Raw genomic sequence first — 27,318 nt, forward strand, 5'->3', positions numbered from 1 at the left:
TAGTTATGGACTTATGGGTGAACACCATGTTTGATTATGATTTGTAGCTTTTTCTTTAATGATATTCAACTGGGTTCCATAGACGAACACAAAAACACACTCACACTCGTGTTCTTTAAGTGAACGAACAGACACCGATTACTGTAGCTCATAACTGTAAGAATACATATCTCAAATGCCGAAAGCACTTTCTTTGCATTAGAACCAGGAATGCAGTTTAGGGTGGTGCACAATGGAGGTTCCATTAAATATTGTAGCATAAATAGACTAGATGAAGACGAAGAAACAATGATATATTTCTTCAAAGAAAACTCGAACAAACGAGAAAAAGATCAATGTTTTTAAGTTTCTCAGATGTATACAAAACACCGGAACCCTTGCACATTTGATATCTACAAAAAAGGGTAAGTTTGCCCCTGTACACCAACACCATTAACTGTATTGAACCTTTCACATTGGGTAAGTGTTTTCTTCGACTTCTTTAGGAATCATCATGTGGTTTCTACATAGAGGACAAGTAACATTCCAACATTTTAGCCATTTTTCAAGGCAAGATTTATGGAATACATGCCCACAAGAAAGTTGATTGATTTCAGCATCAGGTTTAAAATCCACTAAACAAACTGAGCATTCCTGTTTGGTGGTACGGCACAGAGATACGTAACGAAGAGACGGAGTGTGACTTCTGAAATCTTCCATATAAGTTTCTGAAGGGGTTCCTCGTTGCTCAGATGATTCAGTGAAGACATGATCGGATGATGCTACACGAATACCGACCACATGAAGGAATGAGCATACAATTTCCTTCATGGTTGATATAGACATGGCTGTGTTGACCAATATTACACATAGTACTCCAGCATCAGATGGGTTTGAGTATGGCGAAAGACCCATGTCGGTTTAAATCTATATAAATGATACAAAAAGATCAAAAGTCGATATTTTTGAGCCAGCAGTTTCTTAAATGTGTGTCCTTCGTTAATTATATTCATAAGGCAAGGTAATTTGAACTGGGAAATGCTTATTGACCAACCTTAAAACATTCAAACTGTATCAAAAAGTAGAAACTACAGAATGCACAGCAAATTGAATAACTTTTTTTAGAGGAGTTGAAATGGGTATGGTTAGATTGTTCTGAAACATTTCTCTCCAAAATCTTTGTTTGTAAATCAGAGTTTCAAATATGATTATGATTTATAAAAGTTATCTGTTATCTTACTTCACTATTGTACCAAATTAGTCAAGTTGATGTTGCACGCCTAATCCATTTGAAACATAACCATAATTGACTCTTTGTAAATAACAGCTCAACATTAACACCCCCCTGCCCATCCCAAAACGAAAAGAAATCCTAGTAAAGCATAGTTTGTTGATTTTCAGCACTCGCAAATAGAAAGTAGAATTCAAACACCAAATGACATATGTTTCGTGCATATTACCTTTTGCCAGACAAGAGTCTCAAAATGAGAAGATAATTGTTAACAAGTTCCTTCTCAATCAATTTGCTCTGCAAATTTACCACAGATTATACAACAATCAGAACTAGTACCATACAATAAACAAATGTTTTTCGTGTACAAAAATCTACTAATAATTACTAGCCCGTAGAGCCCTTCACCGGTAAAACTAGCAACATAATTCACTTCAAAACCTTGAGTTACTTCTTAATAAACAACAACTGTTAGTCTGATTCAATAATAAACAAAAAGATTACACCTTTTTATAGTTCTTTTTACCGCCCTCTATTACTCTATTTCCTGAAATAATTCTACTATATTTTCTAACTACTTAAAAATATAAATATAATGATGAACTAAATACCTACACACAATATCATATTATCTACAGCCTAGATAGAAACAAAGATCTTAAACAGATGAATCTGATTATCATCAATATATATCAAATCACAATAAAGCAAAATAATTTGTTGGTTTTGAAACATATAAAGCAAAACCCATTTCCAAAATCAAAAACCCACATCAGATTCAGCTTCAAAATATAAACTTGATAAACAAATTGAAATATATAAACTGAGATCTACACAAGTAAAAGGGTGAAAAAGACATACTTGAGGAGCAGAGAAAGGAAGGAATTTTATTGAATTTGAATGGGATTTTAATAAGGTGTGTGGCAACAAGAAAGAACCTGGGGGGTAAGGGGTATTTGTTGATTGATTATAGATTAATTAATTTAATTAAAATTAATATTAATAGGTTGATGATGATGACACTCAATTGAATAGTACAACTCAAAACCAAAATTATCTTCAACAACAAAAATAATAATTTTGCTACCACTATCTATTTTGTTCTTTTCTTTAAAAATTGCAAAATGCAACTTTTTGTTATGATCTTGTTTCAAGTAGTATAATTGTATAAGTACATATTGCTATTAATTTATTATCATATATCATATATAATATAATATAATATAATATACAATGTTCATAATAATGAAAAGTGATAATTTTTGCACTAAACAAATTAATTTGTACTCTAAAATGTATAATTTTTAATAGGACATAAAAGAAGTAGGACTAAATTAAAAGGAAAAGAATCTAACGTTTTTTTAAAGTAAAAAAACATTGACTGTCGAAGAACATGACTAATAAAAGGATACATAAAGAATTAAGATTATTAGATAAGTAACCCTTTAAGAGATAGTTTTATTTCTCCGGAGCCACACTTACCTTGTCATATAAGTTGAGTAGCATCTTTTATCTTATTTAGGCTCGTTAGACCTTACACCTTCTACGTAAGATTTGTTTATATGATTTGTTTATATGTATGTATATCATCCATGATACTTTTTTATCTGCTCCTATAACTTGCTAGGATGGGGATTAGAGGAGTTTTTACATATGTCACTCTTAAGTATTGCACCAATCTCACATGTTTGACTTATTATGCTTTTATGTTGCTGTTAATATGTTCAAATTACTTTTTAGATGTGTTAAATTGTTAGATATGTTGAAAGGGGAGTTATGCCATATGTCTTATGTATTTTCATCTTTTTAATGTAGCCATGCAATATTCGGCCGTCAGGAATAGTTACTTACTTCTTACTCTCTACTTTTCTTTCCATGTTGGCCGGAGGTCTTTATGTAAACAGTTTCTTTACGTTTGAGTAAAGATAAGACTATTTACATCTTACCTTCCATTATACTCCGTTTAAGTAAGAAGATATGACATAATGGTACATGCTTTGAATATATTTATTACAAGCAGAAAAAAAATAAAGACATATATTGATGCATTACTGCAAATCACATGGTTGACAGAAGCTAGAAACATAAAAATACACGTGCTTTTGGTGTATTTATTGCGAAGAGAAAAAGAAAGGAGGAGATACGTTGATGCATTAGTTAAGATTGCCTAATTACATTAATTGGTATGTTTAATTGTTTATGATCAGGAGAATGTGGTTTTAGGAAAGTCTATAATGACTCTTTCGTGTTGGTGTTGTGAGCCAACCGCACTCGGCGGCTAGCTAGCATTAACCATTGCACACCACCCTTATGGTGGAGTCGTGGGTTTGGTGTGAAAAATGTGTTTGTTGTGACGCCCATTTATGATTAAAAGTTTTAATTTAAAACCAGCTTATTTTTTGTTATGTCAGCTGTGGTGATGAATTAGTGATTTTTATTAATAGAAATCATTAGGCTCACCAGAAGCCCTTTATTATATCTCTCAGACTATCTTCAATGGGGCGCCCTTGGGTGCCCTTGAAAATCCTTTGCGGTTGAAACTTGTCCAAAACTAAAAATTTTTTGATGGATGCCCTTAGGTGCCCTTACCTATAACTTTTTTGTTTTTAGTGGAGTTAAATGATATGTAAGGATGTTTGTATGGTTGGAGATAAAGTTATAGGATTTATAAGGATATGTAAGGATTTGTAAGGATATGATGTGGCAGCTCAAGAACGCCTAAGGGCATCCTTAGCATTGGAGATAACCTCATATACTTAATTTGGATGGACTCTTGACCTTTTGTCTATTCCATATATATATATATATATATATATGTTTATTTCTAGTTTTGGATCCACCGTTAGTTTCTAGATCAAAATATATAGGATGTAATGTTATTTTCTAGTTTAGCCTTAACTAGGTCCTTTTCGAGGGTGTGTTAACAATTATTAATTTCAGGTGCACATTAGCAAACTCAAAAGGAAAATCGAGATAGTTTCATAAATTCCAGCTAAAAGAATTTATATACTTCATACGAATGATCACAGTGGTGCCAACGGTGAGAATTTGGGCGCGTTCTTGGCCGTTTGGCACCGCCTAAGTTCAAGCCAAATCATGGAAATCACATCCTCTAGAGGAGAACGGGGGGAAGATGGATTCAGGCGACGTAGTGTGCATGAATTGTGAATAAATAATAAAATATTTGAGAATTTAATTAGAGAAAATGTTTGTATTGTTAGTAGGGGTGTGTTCTGGGAGGAAAAATGATATAATGAGGATGTGGTAATGAGAATTTCGGGAGAATGTGGCATGGTTGGCACATCGCTAAGACGCTAACTCGTTGTCATTTAAATGCAGTTCTTATCTAATCAATCATACTATAGTAATTGTTAAAACAATTTAAGTGCATATAGTGATTATTGCAAGGAAATTTTGATATTGTGATTTCATAAAATAGATTTTTTGTTTCCATTCGATAAATATATTACGAGTACTTTGATGTATGTATGCTTTTCTAAAATGCATGGAGAGAAAAAGTTCCAAACAGAAGGACCCAAAAATTGACCACAATTATGATATGATGCAGAAAGGCCCAAATACAATGAATAGATAAGTGGGCCTAAAAGCATATGACATTAACATGTAACGCTGTGAAACTTTCATGTGCCCGAACATGCCATGTCGTACACGTGACTCCACAGTCCACATAAAAGTGAAAAAATGAGAGGTCGTGATGGCCTAAGACCATTTACAAAAGTCAGTGAATGGTGAAGAGTTGCAAGGAAAAAAGTGAAAGGATGAGAAGGTAAAACTGACGTAGCAATAAAAAGTGTGGGTGAATAAGGTGAAGAGTTAAGAATAGTCTAATGAGCTGTATTGTATAATGAGTTGAAATACACAATTTCTTTATTCCAGTTGTCGAACGGTGTAATTTATATCATCTATGTGTCGTCAAGTCTTTAAATGTTATAAATGACTAACGTGGTATGTATGGTTTTAAGTAGTGTACCTCCAGATATGTCCTAACAGCGTACTACTGAGGTCGTAATGGTGTAATCTATGTGTTGCTTGTTGTGATTGTCGTTTTACATGCTCAAATATTCCCACACAGATGTGTATGAGGAAGAATTTGAACATGTAAGATATCATGCACCATGTGGGACAAATATTACATACACATACATACTCGCGTAGTCGTGTCGTCTCTCTTGCTGTGTCTAACTGGATTTGTTTTGCTGGCCGTCCCAAAGTTGATCAACCTTGTTCATGTCATATTATCTAGCAAGGGCTCAAATCCATTAAAAATATGAAATATTATTTGAAGTCATTAGATGCAATTGTTGAGAACCTTTCCTAATCTCTTGCTTTGAGTCGTATGGGCCTTACAATTGCCAATGAGACAATTCACAAAGCTCAGATTCAGGACACACACCATCCAATTCACATCTTAGTAACATCAACCACTGCTACCACTTCTACAACTATTGGTCTTCTCATGGGTCTCGAGCCAACCTATTTACCCATACCCGTGGACTCTAACATGTGTTGATTCACGTATTCCGGCCAACCCATCCATTTGTAAAATCCAAAGAAGTTGTAAACCTACTTTTGGGGATCAATCTACAATCTAGCCCTAATAGGCATGTGTTTTTTTGGTCTCTTAAAATAAGAGACTGGTATCACCATATCAGTTTGAACCTGATGACATTTAACCTAACATAGAACATAATGCATTTGCTATCATCTAGATATAGATGTCGAAATTTGATTTATCTGTTCCATTACTTGACCAGCTAAAACTAAAACATTTTGCTCTAAGAAATTCAGATTTCTCTCTCAAAAGGTGTAGATTGGTGGAAACAAGCTTTGATCCCGGGTGCCTTCTTAGCATCTGCTATTGTCCACCCCGCTAGGATTGATCAATGATCTATTGGTGTCGAATCCAGATTTTATCGATAATCAAGTTTCGATTAACATTTACACAACATACTTGATCGATTGAAAGAAGCCTTCAACAGATAACAGATCAAACATAGAACAACAAAATCCATTCAATGATGAACCTACAACAGGAACATACTACAAAAACTTGTTTAACTCAGATCCTAATTCAACTGTGATTTACACCTCTCACTTTTAACATACCAACCAAAACAAAACATTTATCACAATTTTTTCTATCACAAATTTGCTTATGTAGATACATACATAATTACATGCGAAGTGTACAGCAAGAATCATCATCTACCACCCCGACAAATGCTCAAGATTCATATTTCTTGCAGGAACCCAAAGCGGCTGTGACAATCAACCTATACTCTTTTCACAAAAAGATTTACAGTTTGAGAAACAAAAACAGACCAAAACCTTGTTTAGTCCGATGGTTGGTGATGTCACTAAAAATCCTGTTTTTGAATCTGCATTGAGCATGTGGAGTGAGATGATTCTTATAAATCATGGTATTGGACCCGGTTACTTATTCATATAATTAAAGAACTGTTTAAAGCTTCCTGAAACTTAGAAACTTCTGGTTTGACTCATTGGGTCATAATCATAAGCATCACCAGCCTTCACAAACCGCCCTTTCACACGCTTTCTCACATCAGCCCGTGCCTTTCGTGTAGCATATCTTACTCTCTTATCAAACCTATCAAATCAAAATACCGTGGATTAAGGGTTTGAATCAGAGCCAACAATAGCAATCTTTATACGGCTAACAATTTTGCAGAAATTAGATTATTTCAATAGCAATCTTTATACGGCTAACAATTTTGCATTTATACTGCTAACAATGAGTAGGAAAGGTGGCAAAAGAAAGGGTGGAGCGGGTAGGGTAACAGAAATTAGATTATTTCAATAGCAATCTTCCTTTTACTTTCTTGATCTAGGATATTTTGTATTAAAATACACTTTTATCAACTTATAATGCGTTAGACCCACTTAAATTTCTTTCAAGGCTAAACATTTTTTACCTGTTTGATCCATTATAGATTAATCGAAACCTGGATTGGGTTATTCACACATATTTTGATAATTTATTCACACATATTTTGATAATGGGGCCCCTCTAATGATAATACAAGAGACTCACTTGCGCATCTTCTTTTTCTCCTTGTAACGAAGAACAGCATCACTTCTGCTGCCAGAAGGTGTATTGCTAGGAGCAACGCCTGGAGTGCACCATGGTGGCTCACCCATAAGAAGCATCGAAGAAGCTCCACAGTCTTGATATTCACCAGCACTGCTCTCCCCAGTGAGACTTGAAAAAGATATATTTGAGTGTTGCCTTCCATAACGGGTTGGTTCCGTTTTGCAGCTCACTAATGAGTCAGCTGATGCGTTACTACATGTTGGTTGTGCTGGATTTGCCTGGCCAGTTGAAGACTCCTGAAGACATGAACAGAAGTAACTTATATATTATACTCTATATATATATATATATGCCAAAATGACATTTTTTTAATAGCAAAAGAAAATATTGACGGGAATTGACAGTAAACTTAAGGGCAACAAACGACATTTAGGCATCAACCGAGCATATAGATAACAAAATGGATGTGTTACTGTGTTAGGATGGTTGGATAACGGGTCAAAAATGTAGTCTTTGGTCAGGCCAGGTTACCCCATAATTACTTTTAAAAGTTTTTTGAATTTTTATAAACAAATACAGAGTATCAATCATAATAACCAATATATATTAATTTCAAAGATAATCAAACTTTTTTTTAATATAAATGAATTAGCCATTTTTTTTGCATTAAAATACATGTTTGGTTGCTGCATTGAATACAATCTAATCATATTGACACAAAACTTAATGAATGGGTTGGCAAAATACCTTGGCAGCATATGAAGATTCAGCGCCACCAAACAAACTGTCAATCCCATCTTTAGCGAAGAGATGTTCTGGATCATTATGGCCTACACCAAAGAGTTCTTCATAATTCTCAATGCTCAAGTCAACTTCATCCATATTAAAGTCAACATAGAATCCATCATTATCAACAAATGGTTCAAGTTCTTTTGTCCCTGAATGTGATATCTACATTTAAACAGCACAAAAAGACTACATTAACATATACAAGACTGAAATACGTTTGATGGGTTTATAGATTTGCAATCAGAATCAGAATTTTATAGCAACTTCTTACTTGTTTCTCTAAGGAATCTTTTCATTATAAGGAACTGGGAAACTATAACCATAATCAGTCTTGTTGAGCACTAAATCCTAGACCCATTATGTTGTAGGATAAAACTACTATCTTAAGCTTGTTAAGGTGGCACCTAACCATTTCCTTGTGAATGGGTCAATTTAGGTTATGTTTTATCTCTAACAGTTTGAAAGGATTGAAAAACGCCCAAAGATTAGTTTAATGGGATAAGTACCTCAGAATGTAACTAACTATTATATAGTAGGAATGAACTATGGTTTTGGACATGTATGTTGACAACTTGGTAAATTGTCCAAATCATGTAACATGTTATACGTGGAAACCCATATGAGCTGCCGCGTGCAAGTTTTTGATTGGTCGGTTACATGATTTGAACATTTTTACCAAGTTGTCAACATACAATGTCCAAAACATTAGTTTGTTCCTACTCTATACATTCGGTCATAGTTAGTTACATTCCGAGGTATTTATCCCTATTTTAATATAATTACTTTTTAAATCATTGTGATAAATTAGTTAATTTATTCAAAATAGTCAATTTTTTAATCGAATTTTAAACGCTACTTATTGTAAAAGACGTTTAAGCAAATAGTGATTCAGGTCAGCCCAAGGCTTGACTTGTACCAAACAATTTTATGGCACCGGGACTCCACAGAATACATTAACATAACTTCAATACAATACCTTGGATGTAGATGAATTTACCGGTCCGACTTCTTGAGCTACATTTTGCGGGCTATTATCTGCATGAACACTTGAAGAACCCGTAAAAGCATGTGTGTTCTTTCCACTTTGCAAACGGTTCTCTTCACCGGTAACAAGTATATCTTGATTACTATTATTACTTCTAGAGGGACCTTGGCTATTATCAGCGATGCTCATTGAGCCCATTTCTTGCTCACAAGCAGAATCATTAACGAAATGTGACTCTGACATAAACGACCAAATAGACGAAAGCTCTACGGCTGAAGGGCAGCCTGAGTAGCAATTTAACGTTTGCCGACTGTGTGTGCTTGAACCATTGGTTGAATCATTATGACCAACCCAATCACAATTCTGACATAGAGATACTTTTTCCTCTATGCATCTAACCAACGCAGGTTGTGAATTGCACTTATCACATATAAGTGTTCTTGAATGGCGTTTTGATAGCGCATTTGCAGAATGAACAACACGATCACACGATAAACACAAGTAGGCTGCATCTGATCGACAGTAGACCATTGATCGTGCCTCCCCACAATGGTCACATTGGTAACCCATTTTTCCTGGAAACCTCTTATCAATATTCAATATTTTAATCCCCTCCTAATTCAATGCTTAATAAGTTCTAAACTTCTAATCAACCTGCGTCGAATTATCAATACAAGATAATGAGAAATTTAATCATAAAAACAGAACTTTATTCTTTTTGACCCAAAAAGCACACACTTTATTGATTCAGAATATGTTCTACATTATCGAAAAGGGGTCAAATCAAGAACAATCTATCAACACAAGTCGAATATAGTAATAATCTTCCAGTAAAGATTCTAAAGCACAATATTTTAACATAGTCGGAATCTTCATCTATATAATGTTAAAGATGACGACAAGGTAATTAAAGCTAAACCGAAAAGCGTTTTGTAGCATCTAAAATCCCAGCAAAAAGGGAAAGACTTCACAAGAAATCCATATTTTAGTACACTTGTACATACAATAGTGCTTACAACAAATACATATCTATATTGCTATATATATATATTTTTAATCATAGAAAGTTTTGATGCAAAACTAATAACCAGTGACAACAAAAAGCTTCATAAATACAAAATAAGTATAAACAAAAAGTGTGAACATGATATATATATAAGCGGATTGAGGTTTTCCTTCTCCATGTTACCAATTGAGATTCAAACCTAGTGTGAACATTATATAAGAAAACCAATAAAGATTGAAAAAGTCAAACAAAAAGCAAACAACACAGATCAAATATGAAATAATTGTATCAAAACATAAACTTTTAGCCATGTAACAACAAAGATCAACACAATTATCATCCAAAACAGAAAACTAGCAGAAATTCACAAAAAAAAAAAAAGTTGAGATTTTTAAAGCATATTCGATTTTTAGTAATATTAACAAACTATTGAATCAGACCCATAACTTACAGATCAAGAAAAACTAGACTGAATCCATAGAAACCCACTTTTAGAAAGAAAAAACAAACAAAACCCAGAAAGCTTTACCAAGTTTCTTGAACTCAGATTGACTGCAGGATTTCATATGTGTGTTTTGTTGTTGCAAGATTTGTAAAACCCTTAAAAAAGATTTAACCTTTTTGGTGTTTATTTTCTGTGGGTGTGTGTTGTGAGGTAGGTGTTGATTCTGGTTTTTGTTTACTGTTTGTAGCTGAGCAAGTAAGTTAATTATCTGACAACACAAAATTTCATAAAATATAAAAAATTGGCAAAAAGTGCAAAAAGAGAGAGAAAAGAGAGCTCTAGATGGGGCAGGAAAGTGGGCCCTTGTCATTTTCACAATATTGGAAAATTTAGGCTCTTTTCCCAAATGTTGAGTCAATAGTAACTTTTAGTCCTCGTTCATAAAAGAGTACTTAGGTTTAGTCCATCATCTTTTAAAATCTAAAATGACTATTGACTATCAAACACAAACGCACCACCCAAATAAGCTCAAGCCTATCAAACACAAAAAAGCGATACCCTCACTTCATTTAGTCTTCATTTTCTTATCCCAGTTAGTAATCCAGAGCTAAGAGGTCGACACGATTAAGCTTAACAAATCGTTGATAGAAATATGAACATTATTATGAATAAACTTCTTTCTAGTTTTCCAAACATGTCATTATCATATGAAAAAAATTGTCTCCAAAACTTTTAGAGTCTTTTTTGAAAGCTGAGGTCCATCAAGCCATACTATAATACCTTTAGGAGTCATCAAGGGGATGTTGAGATTGATCCAATTGCTTATCAAAGCTCTAGTCTCAGTCAACAACTTACAATTTCTAAAAATATGGATGGTAAATGCTTACCTTTAAGAGTAATCAGGATTTTAAATTCTAATATAGAGTACAGAATATACGATGAAATCACATTTTCTTTCTTTTTTCTAAACTATGTTAATAAATGTGTTTTATTAACTTATAAACAACGGATGAAGTAGGCAAACAAGGTGTCAATGTGGGATTAGCCCAGTTGATTGGGGTTCTTGTCTCTTGAAGTTAAGACCAAGTTCAAATCTTAACACGAGATGGTTTAGTAGTTTAAAATTATCGGATAATATAAGAATTATAATTTGTTAATGAAAATAAACAAAGTCAAATTTAACATAACGAGAACATATGTAACAATACACCTAATAATATGATGAAACTAATCTATATTTAAAATGCGTAAAATTAAAAAATAATAATAATCTAAAACATAATAGATCACAATGGCTATTATGAAAATGCAAGATGTTAAAGTTAATCTAAAATTTCAAGCAACATACGAAATTGAACTAAATTTACTAAATGCTTACATATCAGCTTATGATAATGTACCAATTAGTTGTAGGATACATTGCCTACACCAGAGCCTCTTTCCTATAGGCTCATTAGACCTCGCGACCATCTCCCTCCCACACCACGTGAGGACATATACTGACATGTATGACGTTGGAGTGACCACCTCTTAGGGCTAACTTTTGTTACTGAAATGAGAGGTAAGGGATGTCAAAAAAGTCACATTCTCCATATGTACAAGAGTCGTCATAAATAAATCCCACATAAATTCTCATTTAAGGCATAACACCAACACCCATAGAAAAATGGGAAGTGATAATGGTATCAAACCTTTTAATGTTTTTACCACAACACTGCATTACTGACTTGTGCAGTCTGTTATATATACTATACTTAATGGTAGATTGATTAAAAAGGATGGTACTAAATATCATTTCCCATAAAAAAAACAACGGGTGGCGTAAAAGTAATTTCCCCCTACTTTATACCCAAAATGAACCATCAGCAAGTCTCGACACAATCATCAACTCTTTTTTATACAAAACAAATTTTAAGTGTAATTTTATGGGGGTTTTTTTCTTATTAGAATAAGCAAAGTGTAATTTTATGTTTAAAGAGCTGGTTCAAATGTTAGTTAATTTCATCATATGGATTCTAAAAGTGAGCTTTGTTTACAAATATTTATGTTTTCAAAATTTTCTTATATCATGCGTAGCAAAAATAGAATACCTTTTTACTCATACCACTAGTATAAATGCTAAGGCGCCTAAGGGGCTTATAATGGTATACAGTATTTATACTTTTACAATGGCAAAACAATTAAATGTGGAATTTTATACATAGAACTTCAAAAACTGTGAAGAACTACAAATCGACATTTTGAGATAGAAGGACCAGAAAATACACTCGCATAATGTAGGAGGGCTACTGATATAATAAAACACTTTTTGTCTCAGTGCTATAAATCTATCTGCTAAAATATACTAATCTTATCCATCGTGTGAATATTTTCACTTTCTACTTATATTTTGATTTTAATAAATAAGATTAAATTACTCTTTTTTTTTCTGTTGCTTTATGGACCCACCATCTTGTAAAGTTCCCTTTTTTAGATTATTCGATCACAGTACTACATGGGGTCCACATATACTGAGTACTGTATTACTAGTATTTTATTCAATCACAGTATTTGTTTGTGAAATAAGATTAGCAAAACCGAAATTAAATTAAAGAACTTCTATTTTAATTTTCTAACATGTACTATTCACTCATAACTCATAAGAACATCCTCAACCATTCACCTTTTCACCTATACTTTTTTCTACCATATCAACATCAACTTCTCATTACCTTCACTTTCTTTTTTTCCCTTTAACCATTCACCTTTAAAATTAATACCACACAAAACTATACAAAACATCCAATCAAAATAAAATATCTAATATACAAAAGAAATGGACTCATACTCTCCTTTTCACCTTAGGTGAAGAGTTTATGTTACCTCTTTCACCCTATGCTTTCACCTATCATCCACAACCATTCACCTTCTTGCTTAGTCATTTCACCTAAGGATTTCACCTAGGCTTTACGAATGGTCTTACATAGCAACTAAAATTTTCAATAGATACAAATAAATACATCTAATAAGCTTTAATGAAACATAAAACTTATCTATATCTATAATCTCTTATATAACAAATTAACCTCTTTATTTTAGGAAATTTAGCAATTTTTTCAATATCCTTAAACTACCCCTAAATAACCCTAACATATATATTTAAAAGGGTTAATTTTTGCACCTTATTTATTTATTTTTTGTATCTAATCTACGACTTATATTTAGAATGATAACCACAAATAAATGTCTCATCGACGCACCTCATGAAAGTAACCTAAGCAACTTGTATTACCATTACGGCATCTCACGCGATATAAACATTGTCGTTGCAATGCACGGACACCCTTCTAGTCATTTAAAGATATAGATTTTTATATTTTAAGAAACATTGATTTTGTTAAGGGAAACGTTAAATGTAGCCTTCGGGACTGCATTCAACGTGCATAAAAAAATTTGTACCTTTGAAATCAAAAGTCCACCCCTAAATTTTATGATTATTGTACAACTATTTGATGCAACTTAACGCAGTCCTAAATATTGTATTTAGCAAAACCTTTTTTATTAATATGTCTAAATATGTGTCTTGTAAGCATATCTTAAGAAATCCTTATTTGCAGTATTAGTTTATCAACCTACATAATATGTAGATTAGGGATAAGCATGTATCCCAACAACTCGAGAGCCGACCCATGTTTACCTAAGACCCGCCCCTCCCGATAAGGTAACGGGCCGGTCACAGATTCGATTTGTTGCAATGTCAGGTTTTGACATGTGATAAACAAATGACCCTTAAATCCGAATGTTGAACCCGTCCAGAACCGACCCGTCCGGTAAAATAACAGGTCGGTTCAGGTTCAATTTTGTTAAACTATCAGGTTTCGGGTTTACATGGATCGGTCCACGTTTTGATCTGTACTTATGCCTAATGTAGATTATTCAAAAACTCTATATGATAAAAAGAAAAAAAAAAAAAAACTAATCAACCCACTCTGGTTTTTAAAATGACCCCTATTAAGTTTACAGTGAAATGTTCATTTAAAAACTAATTTTTTGTGAAAACTAAAAAACTGCCAAAACATACTGTGATCTGAATTTAACAAAATGTGTTTTAATTATGTTTTATAAAAACACAACATTTTTATTGTGTAATCTAAAAACACATTATGTTAAGTTTCAAATCATAGTGTGTTTTTGATAGCGTATGAATATCATAAAATTGTTCAAATACACTGTGATAGAACTTACAACAATGTGTTTTCTAAAAACATATTAAAAACACATTGTGTTAAATTCAGATCACAATATGTTTTTTCCAGTTTTCAAGTTTCATGAAAATTTTAGTTTTTAAATAATCACAACTCTAAGTTTACACCCAAAATCTCTTTTTTGGGTAAACATTTAATCATATTTAAAGTTTTACTAATTAGTGTATCTTTGTAAACTTCTAAGGATTTTGACTTTAGTTTAATTAAAATCTGCTATAAACCCACTTAAGATTTTAGAATGACCTTGTTTCTGTTAAATTTTTAGTCATGTTTAAAGTTTTACTAATCTTTAAATCTACCAATATATATATAACAAGGTATTAAATTCATTTTTAAACAAATAAGAACCTTTAGATGAAATCCATCTTTGATTTATAACCGTTAGATCAAATTTAATTATTTTATTTTTTTCGAATGACGATATTAATATTTTCACTTTATATGATTAGATAAAAAAAACCCTTAAAATTATATCATAAACAGTAGATAGATATAAATATAAAAATATATGTAGAGACGTACAACAAGTTTCCTTCCTTTATCATTTGACCATAAATACAAATAATATAATAAGAAGAATATAAAGTATCGATCTTAATATTGAAAGTATTCAAGTTAAATATTTGATAATTTATACTCATTTACTTTAATTAATTACTTTATGAAGGAAAATCGTACTTGTACTTGCACAAATAAAAAATTAATTAATTATTTTTCGCTTAAAAGTGTAACTTGATATGAGGACAAGAGAGTATATAAGAGTTTTATGTTTAAGTAAAGGTATTTTGAAAAAAAAAAAATTTGTTGAATTTTAAGAAATCCATGTCATGAAAACTTATCATTGTTATAACATTATATTCAACAAAATCAACTTATACATTTTTTAATATTACACAAACACGAATATCTAATTATTTTATTATAAAGTAGTCCAAATATCCGTACGATATATGATAGCTATATAGATTTTATCACAAAAAAAATCGAACATGTGACATACATGATTCGTGAGTATGAAATAAGTTTTGGTTAAAGTAAACTAATGATTGAAGCTAAATTATCTATACTATCTTATAAAGCATTTTGCCCTTTTTTAAAATCTCAAAAGATGATTTAAACTTACCTAAATTACCTTCTTTTTTTATTCACTAATTTAAACATCTCTACCTAATATACTGATAATGCCCATAAATCTCAACCACTCATTTTTTTTATTTGCTCAAATCTCAACCACTCACTTTTTTCTCTCTCATCTATAAATCATTTTATTCATCTAATTAATTCAAAATCTTTTATCTCAAAAATCGTATATCGATAAATTATAAAAACTGTATGAGTGTTCTTAAAATTTCATGTTCTTTCATTAAAGATGTCATTCGATATACTTTCGACGAAATTTTAAATCCGGGTACGGAGCCCGTACAGCTAAGTCATTTGGCTATCAACTCCTATGACCTATCACCCCACCATCTTACCGCCACATTGCGCGGGTACTATTGTTCGTAATAAACAGTAATGATAAATATAATATATGTTTAGTTAGAGTGTTGGATTTACCTTAAATTTTACAATCACATCAAAATCGGACCTTGTAAGCATAATGAATGATGAAAAATAACTTTGTGATTTCGGATTGTAAACTCAAAATTTTGAAATATTATTCTTAATAACTTATTATAAATAATATAAGTAATAGGAGTTGAAAAATTGAGAAAGAGAAATAAAACAATTTTATTAATGAGAATTCGATGATTTAAATAAGGTTATAATGTATTTTGTATATATAAGACAAAAGTTACAGTTTAATTCTAAGTCTAATAAGGAAATTGAATCTGTATAGAACTAAAAAAACTAATTTAGTAAAAAAATTAATAAATTAAAAGGACACGTATCGATTAAGGATTACGGCACGTGCCGTTTCAAAAATATGTCAATATTGTTTAAGTTTATTGATAGATATGACTTATGTTTTAAAGTTTTATAATTTTAAGAACATGAATATAAGATATATGGACCATCAAAATTGTACTGTTAAAAACTTAAAAGATTTTAAAAAGTAATTTGTAAAAACATAATGTATTACATGAATGAGGTGACTTATTCGTAAGGTTTTAGACCTTGTGGAAATCCATCAATGTTTGAATTTTACTTACTAACTTTAAATTCTTCGTTGATTTTAATCTTTTTATTACCTATAAATTGTAAGTGGATCATAACTAACAAACACAATAAATTTACTAAATTTATATATACACAAATATCAATGAGATAATACTAACATAATACCTGCACAAAATAACAAAATTAAATACCTTTTGTTATCCAATATTCAATAAATATTTGTTATGCCTAAAGGTAACTTTTAAAAATAATAGTTAAATTTAAAAGTTATGAAATATATTATTTTATTAAAGCATGTATTATGTTTAACTATTAAATTAGTAATTATATTTTTATTAAATTTCATATACTTATCTCGCGTATTATGCGGGAATATAATCTAATATATATATAAAAGATAAACCTTAATTCCAAAATAGAGAAGTTTTGATCCTTATATAAATCTCAACTCTTAATTAGAACCATTTAATTAAATGCTGATGTCACATACCTTTTATAACTTTTTTTAACTTAATTTTGATTTAATAAATTTAAATATGGTTTCTGATTATGGAAAGTAATTTCCTACATCTTATAATTATAGAAAGTAATTAATTTAATAATTCTTAACTTCTATTAATTTTTAAAATAAGTTTTTTGATTTTTTTTAATTGTCAAATTATGACTTTATATACGTCGTTATCATATAACGTAATAATATTAGTTATAGTTATAAGTATTTAAGTTTATGTCGTTAATATTTTATGATATTTAAATAAACGATTATATTGATATGTATATGGTGTCTACAAAATGATATAAATATAATATAAAAATGACAACATTACCGTTTTTCTACATCTTTTATTTATATTGTTAAATCAATATTTTTTCTAACAAGTTAGTAGCTGGTGGTTCGTAGTTAGCATTTGATACAAACATAGTGACATCCAATTGGACAGTGTGTGAAGCTCGAACCGCGTTTGTGTGTGATAAAATCTAGGACTCTCAAAAACCTTCTCTAATACGGAGTAATTCACTCTTACAAATGTAAGAAGTGAGATTCAAATACTGGTGGATTTCCTCAAGGTCTAAGACCTTACCAGTGGGGCTTCCAACCCATTGGCTGTTAAATTAATAAAATGATACAAATATAATATGAAGATCAGGTATGTGAAAAATTGATCATTAGAATCTATGTTTTCATTTTTTATATTTATATCATGCAACTTTTTTTTACATATATTTTAACTCATTTAATCGTATGTAAACAAATATAGCATTATTGTTTTTCAAATTTATTTATTTGTAATTTGTCAATATAAAATATCATGAAACATTAATATTTTAATAATTATATATATTTATCCGCGTATTACATGGGATATAATCTAGTTAGTTTAACATTACAAACTTTTAAAAATTTTGATTTTAGAGGATTAAAATTTGATATCAATCCATTCAGGATTTTTAGAATGACCCCATTGAACTTAATTTAAAAACTAAAAGTCTAAAACCAATGCAGATATCATAGCCACACGTTTAGAAAACCATTGGTGAAACTATGATAAATATAACTTTACTTAACGATATCGAAGAAGCATGTGGGCCTTCAAGATGTTTTCTTATGTAACTTTAATCCTTTACATAGCTAAAAGTGTGATCGTTAAGAACACCAATGGTTAGTCGGCAATTAGCGATTTCTTTCCATGCAACTCGTGCGAATCTGCTTTTTATTTGAGAATGTTAGATATTTTAGTATAATTATATTAACTTATTTTATCGATAATGTAATAATAATACATCATATAGGATTAGAGGTGCGGATTGTACGCTTATTTGAATTTATTATGACCCTCCTAAGGTATGGAGGTCCGGGGGCAGCCCCCTGGGAGCGGGATCCAAGGCTCGGAATTTTTTTATTTCCAACATATTGCTATAGTGAAAATCCCTCCGAAAATTTAATTTTCAAAAGTAAAAGGGCTGATTTTGTCAGCTTGTGAAACTTGCATAATTAACTGTCGATTAGACAGTTTATGGGCCTAACAATATATGCATCCCGTAAGATTATTTCTGATCATTCTTCTTCTTTTTTTGGTTCTTTTCTCTCAAATATATACACACAGAAAATTCTTAATCTTTGATTGTATCCGATTGAATAGTTTGAGTGAACCGCCAAATTGATTCAATATGAAAGCAATTACGTGCCTTCAAATATTGTTTATACCGGTTATCTATTCGTTATTTGCAAAATTCCCCAATAGAGAATTGGCTGATCAGTTGATTATTTATATTCTAAACATTTTCATGAGGTTTTTTAGTTTATTTAATTCAACTTTGTGGTTTAATCAATTTAAAAATTATTAGGATTTCGAAGTTGTAACAAGTCGTTAAGTCCACAAGATTACATAAACATATAGGATGTCATGATAGAAGTGTATTAATTATTACTCCATGTAAAATGTTAAATACAATCCTAATTATTACAATAAAAATTATACTTTTTATATTATTCTGTTAGAGTTACAGACTTACTTTGGGAAAAACAATAGAAAACAAATGATTTAGAATTTAGAACAAAGATAAACCAAAGTTGATACTTTGATAGTGATAAAATATATATTTTTGTGATGACCCTAATAAAAGTTTTTTTAGTGTTCGTGTCACGGGATGGCTAGCCGTTACATCCAATTCGACAGATAGTCACTAGCGATCGATCCACGAAGTCAGAGAACCACATGGAAGGGAAAACCACACCAATTTAGCTGATACAGAAGGCACGACCCTAAATTGGGAAAAACTTGTTTGCTCGGATTCGAACCTTGGTTTTCCAAGGCCAAACTTCATTGCAAGACGGGGATATCCACTTCGCTATTAAAGCAATGACTGACTCTAATAAAATACTTAAATGCATTAATGCGTTGTCCTTTATTTTATTTATATATTTTTTGAACAGCTACTAATTTATTTCTAATACTTTTACTTCTAAATTCCACCCTGAACTCATAGGGTGAAGCGAAGGTACTACAATAATTTCTTAAAAATATTAATGTCAAAGATCGAATATTGAGTTCTTTTCAAAAGACAAAAACCCTTACCATTCGGTAACGAGTTAACAGTTGTTACTTTTAATTATGTTGATTTTGGAATGACGAAATCTTCAATTTTTTTCACGAGACAAGAACGTCTAAAACTATTCGAGCACGTTAACGTACTACAATAATTTATTTTTATATTCTTAAAATATGTACTACAATAATTTCTTAAAAACATCAATGTCAAATATTGAATCTTGAGTTGTTTTCAAAATTAAAAAATTCTTACCATTCGGTAATGAAATAACAGTTGTCACTATTAATTATGTTGATTTTGGAATGAAAAAATTCTTCAACTCTTTTCACGAGACAAGAACGTCAAAAACTATTTGAGCACGTTAATGGCCCTATTTTTATTATTGATGTTGATTGTGGAATTGAAACTATTATTAAAATATGAAGAGGATAGAAATTATTAAAATCTTTGATGGTTGTCTTTATACTAAGCAACCAAGGGGTTTGCTTTATATGTAAGAAAGAAAGATAGCTTTTAAAAAAAAACTTATAACCCATGATAAAATATATACAACCATATTTTTGAAATATCATGTAACTAACAGCTCACCACTCATCCATCATTTATTCCCACTAAACCACAAAAAAAGTTAGGAAAAGACATGAAGAATTCTTAAAAGGTTATCCAATAGATCTTCATGTGAATCTTATCCCCATGAAGTAGTCCAATTAAGATTCATTTTATTCTCATGACAATGCAAAAAGCTTATTAGGTCAAGTTGAGTATAAAACTAGCACACTACAAAACACAAAGGTGTTTGTTTACCAACTAAACACTTAGCTTACAAAATTGGCTGGAAACTCATCTATTTATATAAATATTAGATTGGTGCTTACGCAATGCAGCGACGGTAACGGTGACGATGATGATGTGGTTATTAATGTAAAAGTAATTTTATTGTGCTCGGAGAAGTGATGAATTGTTACTGTGGGATATGAAAGAGGGGAGGGGGGAGACGAATTTTGAGTTAGGACTTTTGCTATGTGTTTCTGCGTGAGGGAAATATAGAGGTAGAATTTTTTTAAACGCATTTTAGTCATTCTATAAAATGAAAATAAAGATGTATTAAAATGAAGGGTAAATATGTCATTTCAAATTCTTAAAATTGAGGAGGGGGAAGGGACAGTTTCTTTTATAAAAGAGTATAGAAGTATAGATATAGATATGGGTCGAGATTTCCTCAAGCTATCACAACTTGATGAGTAAAGTTGCAAAGATATTGACCATTGACCATTGATTTCAATCTAATGGTTATGATCCTTCCAAATTTACCCCTCAAGTTGATATATGATTACACTACCACTAGAAGCTTCCAAGAAGGCCTATTGACCAACAGTAAATACATGTACATAATTGACTACAGTATTTATTTTGAACCCGCCGTTGATTAGCACATGGTCAATTTGAACCGGCCTCGTTGTATAACCTTGAACAGGTTGGGTTAGGTCGGATCTGTTGATCTTTAAGACTTAAAAAAAAAAAAAAAAAAAAAAGTGATTGTACATCGTGGGGTCTTTGTTTTTGGCTAAACTAACTTTTAGGAGTCTACTCTATTCGACGTATTGAAAGTATTCATCAAAAGAAGTTGGATTTTATCAAAAAGATTATTCATCTACTAAGGATATTGAGAGAGCAACAGTCATATATAGCATGCGTTTTAACTTTTTTGAGGATAGACATTGAAATATTGAACAATCAAAATTGCTAAATGTTAAAACATTTTTAGTTGTTTTAACTTTTTAAAGCAAGACATTTGAAAAATTGAACAACAAATCAAGTAACTAGAAGATTGCACGTCAAGTATGGATGGTGGAATTTATATGGTATACTAGTATTTCATTGTTTTGAGACAAAAAAAAGTTCTTATGTTCTTTCATGCAACATGGAACTCGGAAGTCGGTTCTAACCGAATGATTCTTAAACATGTTAAGAGATATTAAGAGCATTTGGTATGGATTCAAGGCAGGGTTAGCCATGGCCAACATGGCGTCTGGCTTTGCTGACATCACCGCTCCACCCTTGCTCGACATCGACTTGTTTAGGGTCAATCGGGTAGGAATAGGGAGCGGACCACCTCTTATTCTCACTCACAAGTCACAACCTCACTAGTTCTATATATATATATATATATTTAAGTATTTAATCTTAATTAGCAAACTCTTATATCTAATTAAGTTTCATACTCTTCAATAGAGCTCAAAGATAACAATTGATTTACAATGGTGACATTTTCATGTATTAGAATGTGATATCTCCTACGATTACTTATGTATTGTTTTTCATTTAATAATAGTAGCTAGACGTTGAAGAAATGAGGTTAAAACAAAGTACGTTCTTCTTTTGTTTGCTTATTGATCAATGATCACTTATCACATATTTAAAATAACGTGAAAGATAGCAAAAATTACGATATGTTGTGTCCATGTCTGGAAATGACGAGGTGATACATAAAATAATCATTCTGAAACGAGGTATCAGTCCAAGACTATGAAAGTATCTCTACAGTTGCCCCAATGTTAACATCTATTCTGTGCGCCGAAAAAGGTACAGAAAAATAAAATTCACAAAAGAATGAAAATATCATATAATATCAAATGTCTAGTAGAGGCGTTTAAAGGATATGGGGTAAGATCTGACCGGAGTAGAAGTTAGACATCTAATAACCAAGATCACCTCCCAAAGCATCTCAGAATTGAAGACGTGATGGCAGAAGTGAAGATTTTAACACCAGCAGACCCTCCAGGAAAGTAGGAAATTGCATAGTATGACAGTGAGATGACCTGACGGAATTGAAATTGGGAAATACAGTCAAGTTGATCATGTGATATCCGACAGAAAATATATATGAAACATACGCAATGAAGGTTAGGAATTAGAACCTGTAATATAGAGAAGAACACGGACAGAACATAGCTGTGAAGCACCATTGATACATAAATGGTACCGACCATGCTGCCAATAAATCCCAAAGTAATAGGGAGTCTCTGAAAATGACAATGTATAAGCATGTAAGGTCAATTTTCAACATAAAATCAATAAGCAACTTTATGTTCATCCCAGTAAATGATGTAAATCTTTTATCATTTATCTTAGTGTTAGGTAAAACGACACTTCAATCAGGGAAAACCAGCAGATTGTTAAATTACCTCTTTAGATGTCATATGAGCAAACTGAGTTCTATATCCTTTAAGAGCAAAAAATGAAGCGATTATGAGGGCACAGCCAATAGTGAAACATATAGCAAACTTCTGAGGCACAAGTACCATAACTGGTAGAAACACAGTGATCGCAATGAAGACAAGGAACACCCCAACAGCAAGAAGTGCACCAAAAGTCACAAAAGATTGTCCGCTTGGTACATTGCTCGTGGCAGACTGTAAATTCCCGGGTATGCCCCTCACACCCTGTGAAACTCTGTACAAGATCAAGAACTATTTATAAAAACGTCTATACAAGAGTACGCAAAAAAGGCATAAAGCCTACTGGAACTTTGAACCATGACAATAAACTTACTGCATGAGTAAACATGTATCTTGTCATCTACTACTTGCCTCTTATGCAAGCCACGTGATTATCTTAATAAGTTCTTAGATGTCAACCCCGACACACACCAATAAACAAAAAGCAGATGCCTGAAGTTCGGATTAACTAAGCAAAATGTGCAATTATCTAACAAATACACGTGAAACAGACCAGATCAGATATCCTTGTGGCCTTGTTTTCCAAATACAGAGTTACAAACGTTGCAGTGGCCTTTAACATGAGCATGTTCACACTACTAAAAAAGTCATTCAACCAGTTGCACCAAAAACTATCAATATCAAGATACAAGCAGATTCGTAAATATTTTTCTAGCTCCAACTTTAATCCTGAAGAATCAGGTACAGAGTTGCATGTCCAACAAATTAGGCCCACTTCAAAAAAGTAAATTACCAAGTGAGGAGCCCTTGAACATTATCAAGTATGTATAGCTACCAAAATAGATCACTAAACTAAGCACTCTTACAACATTACCCCTTTTGATTATTAAACGTGTGGCATACACCTTTTTAAGTCAAGTTACGCAAATTTCCATCTTAAGTGATCCTAAACTCACAAAATGTTTTAGAATTAAATGCTTGGAAATACGTCCTACCATGTATTCTATTATACATATAACATATCCAACTTTCAAATATTGCTACTGTACTCATCCGGTAGTGACATCAAAACTTGCCACGTGACACCTTATGTAAACGTCATATCATCAAAAATATCATCCGATGCATACGATAGCAATATTGGAAAGTTATATACACACATAGAAGCGTTCTAAGTTTGCAATTGATTTTGGACTAAAGTTGAAAATACTTTCAAACAGTGATCAACCAACTGGGTTGGACCAGTAGTTAAAGCCTTTGCCTGTAGTGGCAGAGGTTATGGGTTCGATGACTTCGATCCTATGCCTAGCAAGGCTGAAGATCCTTTTCTACCTTTGGTAGAACGGGTATTGGGACCAAAACCCGTGGACGACAACATTGAGAGTTACTTTATCACATATGTCTATAGGCTATATTATGCAGTTCAGTTAGCCTAAATCACCGAAATTAGGTTTCGATAAACACCTCCTAATATAAATCTACAAATTAACATATCCATTCCAAATATACATATATCCACATCACTTATCATATTTAAATTCAATAACTTAGCCTAGAAATGATGACAATTAGAAATATATAGATATATCATACGCATCTAACATAATTAACGCGCTGAAACAACTAAGCTACGAAACTAAACAGACAACACAATTAGAATTATAATTTGAAACAGTATGTATATAGATATACCGAGACTTACACATTGAAAGTGCCGGAAACCTTATCATTAGCAGTTCGAACAGCGGATTCGATATCGAAACCGAGAGCGGAAGAATCTAGATCCTGATCAGACTGTGAAGAAGCAGCATAAGCGTTCCAATCAGCTAAAACTGATGGTGTTTGTTTCGATAGATCGCTGTTTGTTTGGCTGCTTGGACCTCCGCTGAACCACGATTGCGCTGTTTTATGCATTTTTTTTTCTTCCCTTTTAATTTTATTTTCTGTATGTGTGTATAGTCAAAGTAATACTCGTATAAGTTGTTTATTTAATTAGTAGCGGGAGGTTTGTGGGGGAGATTCGTGGTGATCGACGGTGAACGTGAAATTAAAAGGTGGTTGTTTTACGAGTTGCAAACTTGTAAATTGTAAAAGGAACCGAACCGTTCAAACATGAATGCTCATAGAGTCATAGATAAACAACCACAAGTAAATAAAAAGAATCCGTTTGTTTGACACATGGTGCGGTATTGGCTCGGAATGGTCAAGCCGTCAAGTGCCAGTCTAGCTCGGATTGCACAATCTTTTCTTCCCGTCTTTCCATGAGTTATGAGTCTCCGTATCGTTTTCGACATGTATTTTTAAAAGGAAAAAAAGGGTGGGTGGGGATTGAAAAGTTAATCGAACACGAAATAAAGGTGTAAAATTTAACATCTCACTTCATCTGATTTCACTCTCACCTAATTTTTCAATTAACTAAATGGAAGTTAACTAGCCTATCCATCTCATCATATTTTCATACTAATTGCATAAAAGTCCTTAAAATTTGGTATTTTATATCCTCTACATTCTTAATAGTTTACAACAAAAAAATATATTCAATTTTGTATTCATAACTTTTTTGAAGACATTAGTAACTATCGGGCCATTATAAAGTTATTTATGTGTATTTTTTTTATCTAATTATTTGTTAAATATGATAAAATCACAACATAATTTTATCTTACGGAATCCGTGTGTTAACACGTGACAAAATCTAATATATTAAACAACAAATACAAATGATAAATAAAAGGATTACAGGTGCATTTATTTTTAATCACATGTAATGCGTAACAAACACGTAGAAAAAAAATACTTCATTATCCCGTTTTAATTGTCTTAGTTTGAATTTTTGTTACATTATATTATTAACTTTGACTGTAAATTGTTTTGTATATATGAAATATGTGAATCAATTCACTTTTTAACTGTATTTTTATTAATATAATTTTTATCAATTATGAAATGATTTTGTTAGTTTTATACTTTTGAAAAAAATACAATAAAAATAAAATGGTTTTACCAAAATTTTTTTTACAAATCAAAGACTTTAAAAGATAGTATAATATTTACTCTAAGGGAGGTGATCCCTATACAACACAATTTTACCGTACACAATAATATGTGCATCAGACAATTATACTATACAACTATTTAATGCACATATTGTCATGTATGGTAAATTTGTGTTGTGTAGGGATCATTATAATTACTCTAATGTGTCTTTTTTATGAGTTTTGTGATATTCTTAAACTCCTATCGACCCGGGCTGGGCCTTATAAAGGCCCATATCTCTTCAAATATATTCATCCGAATTCGTAACCCTAAATACATTCTTTCTCATCTCTCTTTTTCAACCACCGCTATATTGCTAAAATACTAACCAGATGAACTACTTTATTTTTCATAGCTAGATGTCGCTCATCTCTATTCTACAGCTAAACAGTTAGCTGCCGTGATATATGTGTGTGTTTGTGTTGTGTACTTGTGTGTGCGACACTTTATGTTATAAAATGTGCTTATGAATGTGATAAGTAGATATTATATCATTATATCTATAACAGTTGCAGCTGGCCGAGCTGGCTGGCATAAGTACTGCCAGGCAGTAAGTAAAAATACAGCTGCTACATGAAATTGTTGCCCAAAACCAGCTCTTGACTGTACTAGTTACACAGGACAAGATTGATAGTGCTATACATTTTATGTTACTAAATTGTGTTTATGTATAAAAAAAATTTTCTTGTTTAGATTATTAGATAGTATAAAGGTTTGATTCCCCATCACCCAATAATTTTTGAAACCTTTCTTTTGGACAAAAGTTTAGAGAATTATTGATTATTCCCTAATCATTGCCATATTTTTGGTATAAAAGTGCATGAATGATATAAAAGTTGCCAAGATGCAAAAATATTTGTGGCAAAACTAGAAGGATCCGCACAAGCAGAGCACTCGACTTTGACTTGACTCGTTTACTACCTTAGGAGTGGGTGGATTCATTGTAAGGCATTTGAAAGTTGAAACCGAGGGCTATTACATTATTGGTTTTGCCGATTTATGACAAAACGAGCGTACATGTATTTTCATGAGACATGAGTTGCACCTTATTGACCATGGAGCGATAGATAACTGCTTTAAAGTGGAAATTAGATCATGTCATTAACTTGGCTGCTGATATGGGTGGTATGGAGTTCAGTAGATCAAGTCATTGTTGTGTATAATTATAACACTGAGATT

At 31.8% G+C, this 27,318-nt stretch overlaps 3 protein-coding genes across 4 annotated transcripts; all 3 read right to left on the reverse strand.

The window, feature by feature from the left end:
* Positions 1 to 272: 272 nt before the first annotated feature.
* On the reverse strand, positions 273 to 2,177 carry LOC122593034 (probable E3 ubiquitin-protein ligase XERICO). Its single transcript, XM_043765376.1, has 3 exons — positions 2,072 to 2,177; positions 1,440 to 1,507; positions 273 to 906 (listed from the first exon to the last, which is right to left on the reverse strand). Exon 3 carries the CDS (start codon positions 892 to 894, stop codon positions 451 to 453), a length of 444 nt encoding a protein of 147 aa, XP_043621311.1. The 5' UTR covers positions 895 to 906; positions 1,440 to 1,507; positions 2,072 to 2,177; the 3' UTR covers positions 273 to 450.
* A 4,048-nt stretch (positions 2,178 to 6,225) lies between these two features.
* On the reverse strand, positions 6,226 to 10,794 carry LOC122593149 (zinc finger protein CONSTANS-LIKE 9-like). 2 transcript variants are annotated; one of them, XM_043765513.1, is made up of 5 exons: positions 10,593 to 10,794; positions 9,049 to 9,711; positions 8,031 to 8,234; positions 7,284 to 7,579; positions 6,226 to 6,839 (listed from the first exon to the last, which is right to left on the reverse strand). In XM_043765513.1, exons 2-5 carry the CDS (start codon positions 9,625 to 9,627, stop codon positions 6,710 to 6,712), a joined length of 1,209 nt encoding a protein of 402 aa, XP_043621448.1. In that variant the 5' UTR covers positions 9,628 to 9,711; positions 10,593 to 10,794; the 3' UTR covers positions 6,226 to 6,709. The 2 variants fall into 2 exon arrangements, with proteins under 2 accessions (XP_043621448.1, XP_043621449.1); XM_043765514.1 differs by lacking the exon at positions 10,593 to 10,794 and adding an exon at positions 10,515 to 10,573.
* Positions 10,795 to 22,375: 11,581 nt separating this feature from the next.
* LOC122593612 (protein transport protein SFT2-like) lies at positions 22,376 to 25,218 on the reverse strand. The gene is made up of 4 exons (XM_043766038.1): positions 24,806 to 25,218; positions 23,110 to 23,377; positions 22,843 to 22,947; positions 22,376 to 22,743 (listed from the first exon to the last, which is right to left on the reverse strand). Exons 1-4 carry the CDS (start codon positions 25,015 to 25,017, stop codon positions 22,633 to 22,635), a joined length of 696 nt encoding a protein of 231 aa, XP_043621973.1. The 5' UTR covers positions 25,018 to 25,218; the 3' UTR covers positions 22,376 to 22,632.
* Positions 25,219 to 27,318: the final 2,100 nt, after the last annotated feature.

Source organism: Erigeron canadensis, chromosome 3 (genome assembly GCF_010389155.1).
Source record: "Erigeron canadensis isolate Cc75 chromosome 3, C_canadensis_v1, whole genome shotgun sequence".
Taxonomy (NCBI): domain Eukaryota; kingdom Viridiplantae; phylum Streptophyta; class Magnoliopsida; order Asterales; family Asteraceae; genus Erigeron; species Erigeron canadensis.